This window comes from Silurus aristotelis, assembly GCF_946808225.1.
Source record: "Silurus aristotelis genome assembly, chromosome: 14".
Taxonomy (NCBI): Eukaryota; Metazoa; Chordata; class Actinopteri; order Siluriformes; family Siluridae; genus Silurus; species Silurus aristotelis.
Window position 1 is genome coordinate 23083484 of NC_139587.1, and position 10546 is coordinate 23094029.

The window sequence follows — 10546 nt, forward strand, 5'->3', positions numbered from 1 at the left end:
GGAAAAGCAGAAAAGAGGTTCAATCCTGAACTTGGGTTAATAAGATCCAGCATTCATTTATTCGCTATGTGCAACATTATTCCAGACGTTTGTAAAAAATAAATACATATGGAACATTGAAATTAGAGAGAAGATTAAAAGCACACAGCCAGCATGTGTTTTGGACAGGTGTGTACAAATAGTTTTAAAACAGTAATGTTGCAAACGTATTATTCTGTACACATATGTGGTACATGTTAATCCATGGATCTCTACTTGGAAACCTAATAGATCTCAAAACACTGATCTTCGCTCCTTTGCTTTCCAAATGCATCAATGAGCCACGGCCGTCCATGACCCTGTCGCAGGTGCACCACTGTTTCTTCCTTGGACCACTTTTGATAAACACTGACCACTGCAGACTGGGAAACCCACAAGAGCTGCAGTTTTAGAGACGCTCTGACCCTGTCGTCTGGCCATCACAATTTGGCCTTTGTCAAAATCACTCAAATCTTTACTCTTGCCTATTTTTCCTACTTCTAACATATCAACATTGAGGACATAATGTTCACTTACTGCCTAATATATCCCACCCGCTAGCAGGTGCCACGATGAAGAGATAATCAGTGTTATTCACTTCACTGGCCTGATGTTGTGGTATATGTAACTCGGTGTATGTGGTATATGTAACTCTGACATATATTATAATCATAAGATCTACTATGCCCCATGATTCCAGTCCATCTATCTTTTGCTAACCTTTTTCCATCCATCCATCCATCCATCCATGGATTTAAATCAGTACCATGTTTCAGTACCAGTACACTGCAGGCGAGTACCAGGCCATTGAGAATTGATGAAAAGTTACTCAGGTTACTATCTGTGTGGATTTTCTGTGTATGTTCTCCCCATATCCCAATATCCCTACTCTTAGGAGTGCATGAGTGTACATGATAGACTGGTGTCATATTTAGTGTGTATTCTGCACCACAGACCCTGTGTTTCAGCATTAATAGTAACTTTTTGAGTCACTTAAAAAAAGGAAAACTCTGTAAACTCTTTCAAGTCAGTATTTACAGGCGAATCCAAGAAAGGATTACCATAAATACACACATAATCCAACCATGGATAAATAATAATAATAAAAAAATCCCTTTTATTTTGTTTGATCACAGCCACACAAGGGGAGTGGTCTGAAAACGAGTCACGCTGTCAGTCATGAGACTGTTGCCAAGGCAACCTGTTATAGCTCTCGAGTGCACTTGATATGCAATTTACGTTCATTGCAAATTCGACATACAAAAATCTACATATTTCAAGAAAATATATTTCATCGTTTTATTACAAATTTCTTCCAGTAAAATTTAAACAGGAAGTCGAGTACAGCCATATTGGTTGAATTCCAAATCGCGCTAATGGCAAAAATAGTGCACTTCATAGGGTGTCGAATTCATTGTTTGATGCAGTGTGTAGTGCACATTTGAAGGCGTTAGAGGTTATTTGGGATTGAACCAATTGTTGGCACGCCCACGTTGTGCCCGGATAGGCTGGAGTAACTCACCGCTTCTTCAACGCGGGAAGTCAAAATATGTATTTTATTTTGTAAGCAGGTTTATACTGCATTTACGAATAAAATATAAAAAACTCAACAGCAGTGGAAAACACAGATACAGACGTTCTCTGACTTCCGGTAATGAATAGTGACTATTGTAAAAGAGTAAATAAGCATGAAAGCTAACTAACCAGCTAGCTAAGTTAAAATGACTCATTGCGGCAGCTGTTGCTTATAATAAATAAAGTTTGAACAACCCACATGTGATTACTGAAAGCATTCATTCCGGACTTTTACTGAAATTAGCCACATATGGAACACTGTAATGGGAAAGAAGACCAAGAGCACACAACCAGTATGTGTTTTGGACAGGTATGTACATATGTAGTTATAAAGCTTTCAAATTAAAAAGTTGCAAACATGCATTATTTGTTAAAAAATAAAAAACAAACCATGCACAAATGCTTCATGTTGGTCCATGCATATCTACTTGTGAACCTGAAAGATCTTAAAAGCTGCTTTTTAATAAATGAAAACTCTGGGTGATAATTTGTGGTATATCTTCACTCTTTTGGCACGTGTTATATTCATTAATCCAACAATGGAGTCCATCCATTTTTTGATGTATTTTATTCCATCCATTTATCAATCCATGGAATCTTCTCCATTCATCAATTGAATGAATCCATCTATCCATGGGTTCACCTGTGTATGGATTCTAGTTTCTCAGTGTGAGGGTTGTAGTGGTTATAAAGCATATCGCAGGAATGCTAGATATAATACAGGAAAAATAAAAATACCCTGACTGAAAGGCCATTTTGTCACACAGCACAGTGTATAATAGTGATGGATAGTTCATGAAAACGATTTCTTCATTTTGAACGAGTCTTTAATGGGACTAATGAGCAAAGAATCACAAAATATCCATAGGTTATGTACAGGAAACAGAATTGAGTTGTTTGTTCATTTATTTGCCTTTGTTCATTTATTTGTTCAATTATTAAGTGCGTCCGTCTGTCTGTCTGTCTGTCTGTCTGTCGTGTTGGAGGATCTGCTTATTGAAAATGTAACTATTTCTGATTAAAGGAACGAAATGAACTAAATGACTTAAAAAGATTAGTTTATTTTTTGATGGACGAGATTAAAAAAACCAAGTCACTAAAACGACCCGATCTTCTTATCACTAATGTACACACACTTACACTTACACACATCCACACTAAAAGGCAAGCTAAAACCCAGACACAAATTTCTTGAATCCACAGACAGGACCCTGGAATCTTAAATTATCTTTATCATCAAAGTGTTATGTGATGATCTTTCAGTACCGGTACACTGCTGGGGAGTACCAGGCCATTCAGAATGCTCTTCAACAGAAGCTCGGACCTGAGTACATTAGCACCCGGCAGGCAGGAGGAGGTCAAAAGGCAAGGAAACCTTCTCGTACTGTTTGTTCCCTGTTGTTACCAAGTCCTTAAATTTCCTTTGTTGTTTGACTAAATATTTCCTGTCTGTTTATAGGTGTGCTACATTGAGGGTCACAGGGTCATCAGTCTGGCTAATGAAATGTTTGGCTACAATGGCTGGTCTCACTCAATTTCTCAACAAAATGTTGGTAAGGACGGATTCAGGATCTGACTAATACTGAAAGACTGAAAAAAAATTAAATTGTTTTCCAAGGAAACACACACAAAATTAGTCTGAATAGAAAATACAGCAAAAGAACAGTACATGCTGTCATTGTCAGAGTTAGAAATAATGATTTTGATGGAAATTATGAATGTTTTCTTTAAACTTTGCCTTCACAAGAAAAAAACACCTTTTGCAGCAATTCCAGTCTGGCAGAGTCTAGGCAATCTAGCTGTGATTTTTCAAGATAATCTGATAAGATTTCATTCTATGCATCCTGGAGCATCTCCCACAAGATGGATTGGCTTGATTGAGTCTTCCTCCATATCATACGGTCAAGCTGCTCCCACAACAGCTATATCAATAGGGTTTAGATCTGGAGACTGTGCTGGCCACTCCGATAAATATAGCCTTTAAATATTGCTGACACATTTTGGAGGTGTGTTTTTGTTCATTATTCTGTTGTAGAAAGAATTTAGCCTCAATCAAGTGCTGTCCCTAGGGTATAGTATTTTATTTATTAATCAAAATAAAAGAATTTCCTGCTGCCTGTTGTAGTATGCAAAATTAGAAATTGTTTAAATATAAAAACTCCAGTACTGAAAGAAAAAAAAATAGTTATACTCCATGGAAAAATGGCTTGCCAAGGTTGGAGAACTGAAGTGTCTTGCACAGAGCCCTGACCTCAACTTAGATGAACTGGTGCACTGATTGAACCACAGACCTCCTCGCCTGACATCAGTACCCTGACTTTACTAATGCTCTTGTGGTTGAATGTACACTAATTTCCAAAGCTATATATAACAGGAAACTGGAGACTAAATCTGGAATGGGCAGCACACATCAAACATGCTTTTCATTTAATTTATGTTATTATTACTAAAAGAGATGTGCCAGTGCACTGTTGGTTCTGAGTTTCTCTTAATGCATTGTTCACTCTGTGTAGACTTTGTAGACCTGATTAACGGGAAATTCTACGTCGGCGTCAGTGCATTTGTGAAAGTTCAACTGAAGGTAAGAGGGCTGTCATGCCAAACAATGTAGTTAATTAATTGCGCATAGTATACACAGAAGCATCTAAACTTATCGTTAACAGGACCAGTGAGGCTGGTTGTTCTCACATAGCAGGAGATTTGGACTTTTTAATCAGTTTCCACTAAATGATGAGCAGGTCTTTTTTTTTTTTTCTTCAGGATGGAGCATTCCATGAAGATGTGGGCTACGGAGTAAGCGAGGGTCTCAAATCGAAAGCGCTGTCTCTGGAGAAGGCGAGGAAAGAGGCTGTTACAGATGGGCTAAAACGAGCACTGAAGTAATCACATGATTTTTTGTTTAAAGGGAAAAACTTTGGTGTTTTGTGTAAACGAAAAAAACGCGATAAACGGATGCCACTCCAAAAATGCTATTTTATGTATACAGTACTGTTAACATTTTACTTCATTTTATATTGAATAATGGTATTTTTATTAATACATTACATTATTTCAACATAAAACTCCATAAAAACAATTCTGGTCTATTTCTATTTTCATATGAAAATATAGAATGCATTTATGTTGGTGCATTTAGGTGCTTTGGAAATGCTCTTGGAAACTGCATCCTTAACAAGGAGTATCTGATGGCAGTCAACAAGATCCCTAAGCAGGTCAGCAGTTCATTTTATTAAAATACTTTCCCTGTGAACTTCTTTGTTTCATTTAGAAATACTGTACCTAAAGCAACAATTCACAGGAATCTGTGATAACAGGATGTGTCTCTCCCATCGGTATCATTTCCAAGTACAACTCTGCAGTTTTAACTGCCAGATTATAGTCACCCTGTGTCATTTTCCAGTATTTTATCCTTGCACTTGATGGCAATATTTTGGTGATGTGTATTTAAAAAATGTCTCCTGAATGCAATACTTCAGTAATAATGTGTTTTCTTGTTGCATATCGACAAGCTACTTCAAGTGGAACTTTTGTGACATATTAAATTACCCATATCAAGAATATAATATTGACATGTTGATTTTAATATAATTGTAATAAAATAATTATTTAATTGCTTAGCTTTACGTTTTTTGTAACTGTCATTAAAGAAACAAAACTTTCTAGATTGCGTTTTTTGGCAAATAACATCACAGCTATGTGGGTCTATGACCATGTTCTCTGATAAGACAAAGTCGCTCATGTTTGACTGCTTAAAGCTTGTACTCTAGTTATCTTCCACTATCAGAAGGAAATGACAGTCATGTGTGAAAGCTATAAGTGGAAGTGCAAGTTACTGATTAGTTTGCTTTTTTTTTGCAGCCTCCTTCACCTTTAGACCCAAACAAGACGAAGCGCAGCGATAATGAGCCAGCAGTGGAGAAAGCTCGCTACGATAGCCTGTCTCGTACTGACTCCAGGGCTTCCAGTAAAGAGAGAACTGAAGCAGTACTGGACTCCTCGTCAGTACAGACTGGAATCCAGCTAGTGCCTGCAGTGCCACAGAACACTATGAGCTCCAGGAACCCAATCCCAAATATCACATCAAATTTAGTCAACACTTTGGCTCAGCAGGACTGTGAAAATGGGTCCACTAATATGTCCAGGTAACATTTTCATAACTGGACTGTTTGCTGCTTTAATGAAGCCATGACATTCATCATAAGTTGGTTTGTTTATTTATAATTCAAAATTGGAATACTTATCAATATTGGTAAATGTATGTGGTATTAAAAAAAACAACTCAGAAGCCATTATAGAAAATAATGGAATTATGCATGAACAAATACAGTGCCACCAGAAGAAAACCAACACTTGGCTCATATACATTAAGGAATTAATATGTTGTGTCGTAAAAATAGAACAAAATCTAATTTCACTTACACTGTGTGACCAAATATATACAGTGAGGAAAATAAGTATTTGAACACCCTGCTATTTTGCAAGTTCTCCCACTTAGAAATCATGAAGGGGTCTGAAATTGTCATCGTAGGTGCAAGTCCACTGTGAGAGACATAATCTAAAAAAAAAAATCCAGAAATCACAATGTATTTTTTTTTTAAACTATTAACTTATTTGTATGATACAGCTGCAAATAAGTATTTGAACACCTGAGAAAGTCAATGTTAATATTTGGTACAGTAGCCTTTGTTTGCAATTAGAGGTCAAACGTTTCCTGTAGTTTTTCACCAGGTTTGCACACACTGCAGGAGGGATTTTGGCCCACTCCTCCACACAGATCTTCTCTAGATCAGTCAGGTTTCTGGCCTGTCGCTGAGAAACACGGAGTTTGAGCTCCCTCCAAAGATTCTCTATTGGGTTTAGGTCTGGAGACTGGCTAGGCCATGCCAGAACCTTGATCTGCTTCTTACAGAGCCACTCCTTGGTTATCCTGGCTGTGTGCTTCGGGTCATTGTCATGTTGGAAGACCCAGCCTCGACCCATCTTCAATGCTCTAACTGAGGGAAGGAGGTTGTTCCTCAAAATCTCGCAATACATGGCCCCGGTCATCCTCTCCTTAATACAGTGCAGTCGCCCTGTCCCATGTGCAGAAAAACACCCCCAAAGCATGATGCTACCACCCCCATGCTTCACAGTAGGGATGGTGTTCTTGGGATGGTACTCATCATTCTTCTTCCTCCAAACACGTTTAGTGGAATTATGACCCAAAAGTTCTATTTTGGTCTCATCTGACCACATGACTTTCTCCCATGACTCCTCTGGATCATCCAAATGGTCATTGGCAAACTTAAGACGTGCCTGGACATGTGCTGGTTTAAGCAGGGGAACCTTCCGTGCCATGCATGATTTCAAACCATGACGTCTTAGTGTATTTCCAACAGTAACCTTGGAAATGGTGGTCCCAGCTCTTTTCAGGTCATTGACCAGCTCCTCCCGTGTAGTTCTGGGCTGATCTCTCACCTTCCTTAGGATCATTGAGACCCCACGAGGTGAGATCTTGCATGGAGCCCCAGTCTGAGGGAGTTTGACCGTCATGTTTCGCTTCTTCCATTTTCTAATGATTGCTCCAACAGTGGACCTTTTTTCACCAAGCTGCTTGGCAATTTCCCCGTAGCCCTTTCCAGCCTTGTGGAGGTGTACAATTTTGTCTCTAGAGTCTTTGGACAGCTCTTTGGTCTTGGCCATGTTAGTAGTTGGATTCTTACTGATTGTATGGGGTGGACAGGTGTCTTTATGCAGCTAACGACCTCAAACAGGTGCATCTAATTTAGGATAATAAATGTAGTGGAGGTGGACATTTTAAAGGCAGACTAACAAGTCTATGAGGGTCAGAATTCTAGCTGATAGACAGGTGTTCAAATACTTATTTGCAGCTGTATCATACAAATAAATAGTTTAAAAATCATATATTGTGATTTCTGGATTTTTTTTTTAGATTATGTCTCTCACAGTGGACATTCACCTACGATGACAATTTCAGACCCCTCCATGATTTCTAAGTGGGAGAACTTGCAAAATAGCAGGGTGTTCAAATACTTATTTTCCTCATTGTATGTGGACATTCGACTATCACAGCCATATATTTTGATTCCTAAACCATTGGCTTTACCACTGATTTTTGTCCTGGTTTGCTGTTCGAATGATCTCCACTCTTTAGGGAATGCTTTTCACTAGATATCGCAGAGTGACTGTGGGGATTTGCATTCATTCATTCTATCAGAAGTGCATTAGTGAGTTCTTTCTCTCCAAAATTCTCTAATCATGTCTAACTTTGGCACAGGTACATTGTTAAAACCTCTTAATTACAGTGAAGGAATTTTTTTTATTCTATGGGATATCCTACACATTATATAAAATTTGTTTGCTTCGCACATTACGGTTTGGAAAGGGCTCAAGTGTAAAAATGAGTGTGATGGTCAGGTGTCAAATCTCTGGCCATATAATGTATATGATTATATGCTATCAATATTGCAATGGAAATGGTTTTTTATTATTATTTTAATTTTAGTGTTTAAAAATCACTGAACCTTTCAGTACACCTTATATAGTTATTTTAGTAACTTTGGTGAAATTTTGTTGGGTCCCATTTCAATTAAATAGTGAATTTAAAGGTATTTCAGACAACATATGAAGCTTCTTGCTACAGAAACACCACAATGAATTGATAGTTTGAACCACACCAGCTATACAGCTGCTCCTGTTGTTTGTAAAATCCAAGGTGCTGACGCAGTCTGTGTGTGTCTGTGGTCAGATCATCAGCGGACATGGCTGACTTATCCTGCTATGACCCTACGCTGGACTCCAAGCAGCAGAGAAAGCTGAGGCAGCAGCAGCTGCAGCAGAAGTTCAGACAGGAGATGGAGGCTAAGAGGATGCAGCAGGGAAAAGTGCATGCAAAGAGTGAACCCACTGTGTCTCATTCTAACGGAGGTACAACTAACTAAAGTGGCCTAACAAGGAAGAGAATATAAAATTTGTTTTTTTTTGGTTTTTTTTGTAATGAGCAAGAAATTTCGGGTTATTGAATCAATATTAGGATAGTCTGGGTTGGTAGAACTAAGATTAATTTTCCACTGCCCAAACTGCATCTCATTAGCTGTGACTCCATTACTAATGTCTAGTCTGTGTCTTTGATACTTCCTCAGGAAATTTGAGAGGTGGGGTTTGCAGCATTCCTTATTTTCATAACAAGTTGCACATGCGAACAGAGTAAAAAAGAAAAAAAAAAACAATAGTCTACTTCGGTGGCTTTACTTTATCAAAAGCAAAATTGCATTCTTTTCATACTCATGCAACACAAACAATTGTTTGTTTTTAAAAGACATATCTAGATAAACAGCAAAGTAACCTCAATTTGTAAAAATGCGATATAAATAAAATTCTACCAAATACAAAATGAGGGGAGAAAATGTGTACAATGATTGATAGATATATATATATATAATATATTTAATGCCTTTGTTTCATTTTGCGTTTGTTTTTTTGTAACCAGTATATGCTGTTTAGAGAAGCAAATGAACATGTTAATCCTAACCCTATATAAGTTTATAGTTCAGAAATGAGTCGTATTAGGATGTAATGGTAGCTAGGACCGGGTGAAAAGGTAATTTAATAGTTACATGCTTGGAAGTAAGTAGCCTTAATGTACTGTAGAAGTATCCTGAATTAATGCATAGTAATTATTATTCTAATAATTATTTTGTCTTGATTTATATATAAAAAATTTTCTTTTTCCTTTTTGTTAGCTGCAGCCCAAAATCTGCATCAGCGTGCACTTAGATGCTTTGCAATGATTGCACTTCGTCCTTTGATCACCAGGTGGCACTATTGTGCACTGATAAAAGGTTTTGAACTTTCAACGGAAGTCATTTTAATAGTTGGCAGGAAAGCTGCGAAAATAATTGATTTTGCCATCACGATTTTTTTTAGGAAACTAAATCTAATTTTAGATTTCCTTCGTTCCTTTTGGTACCCCTTTTATTGTGAAATAAAAAAGTTGCCTTGTCTAAACCAGTACTGTCTTCTCAGGCCAGGCTTTGGGTCCCATTAACCACAGCACACCTGGACATGAAATGCTCTTTAAGAAGGAGGAAAATATGACTGGTAAGCGTTTGTAGTATGAAGAGTGATTAGCTTTTTTTTTTTTTAAACCAGTGTCACATGTTTAATTAGTAATGCCATTGGCTGCAGAAATGAGAATTCTTGTGTCTGAGTTGGTTTCTGTATCAATGGCCAACCCTGTTCCTCAGATGACCCAGAGTTATGGAACTTTACTCTGGATGGCATTGATATGCTTGATGATCCAGGGAGAGAATCATCAGGGCTGTCTCGTCCTGCCACACCGAGCGAACATGCGATGGTGACACGTAGTAGAACTCCTCAGAGATCTACTTCACTGAGGCCACCACTTCGGTCACACGACAATCAAGTCCATCAAAGGCAAGAAGTACCCACAAATGATATACACAATAATTCAACAGCTCAGAGTACAGCTAGAAGACCAGGTAAAGCTAATCTTTACAACAGACATGTGACCATTAGCAATAATCATTTATATTTAAAAAAATTCTTAATTCCTACAGGCCAGAGCCCACACCGACAAGGACAGTACATGAAGAAAAGGAAGCTTGAACCTTGAAATAATGACATTTTATGTATTTTGAATTTAATTTATTGCATGTTTTATTTGTACAGAATTGTTGGTGTTAAATATTCAATGCTGCTCAAATTGTTACTGAACATACAACCCCTTATAATGGAAAATGCTCCATGTTACAAGGTACATTTAAGAGTTTCTGTAGCCTTTATCTTAAACATATTAATAAAAAAATGTTTACACCTGAAGATTTAAAGTCCAAGAGTCCTATTTATGTTCATTGCAATGGTCTGTGGAAAACTTTTAAATTTTTAAGCAATAAAAGTACCCTTTGAGTATATGTACAACAGTATTAAAAGT

The 10546-nt window shown here is 37.5% G+C and overlaps 1 protein-coding gene across 2 annotated transcripts; it reads left to right on the plus strand.

Annotated features, from left to right (window-relative positions):
• The first annotated feature begins 1471 nt into the window (after positions 1–1471).
• Positions 1472–10434, plus strand: rad52 (RAD52 homolog, DNA repair protein). 2 transcript variants are annotated; one of them, XM_083560888.1, is made up of 12 exons: positions 1472–1669; positions 1838–1903; positions 2857–2958; positions 3053–3146; positions 4107–4174; positions 4354–4472; positions 4730–4805; positions 5452–5735; positions 8342–8520; positions 9619–9693; positions 9840–10094; positions 10173–10434. In XM_083560888.1, exons 2-12 carry the CDS (start codon positions 1844–1846, stop codon positions 10226–10228), a joined length of 1368 nt encoding a protein of 455 aa, XP_083417014.1. In that variant the 5' UTR covers positions 1472–1669; positions 1838–1843; the 3' UTR covers positions 10229–10434. The 2 variants fall into 2 exon arrangements, with proteins under 2 accessions (XP_083417014.1, XP_083417013.1); XM_083560887.1 differs by having other exon boundaries at positions 1472–1903.
• The last annotated feature ends 112 nt before the right edge of the window (positions 10435–10546 follow it).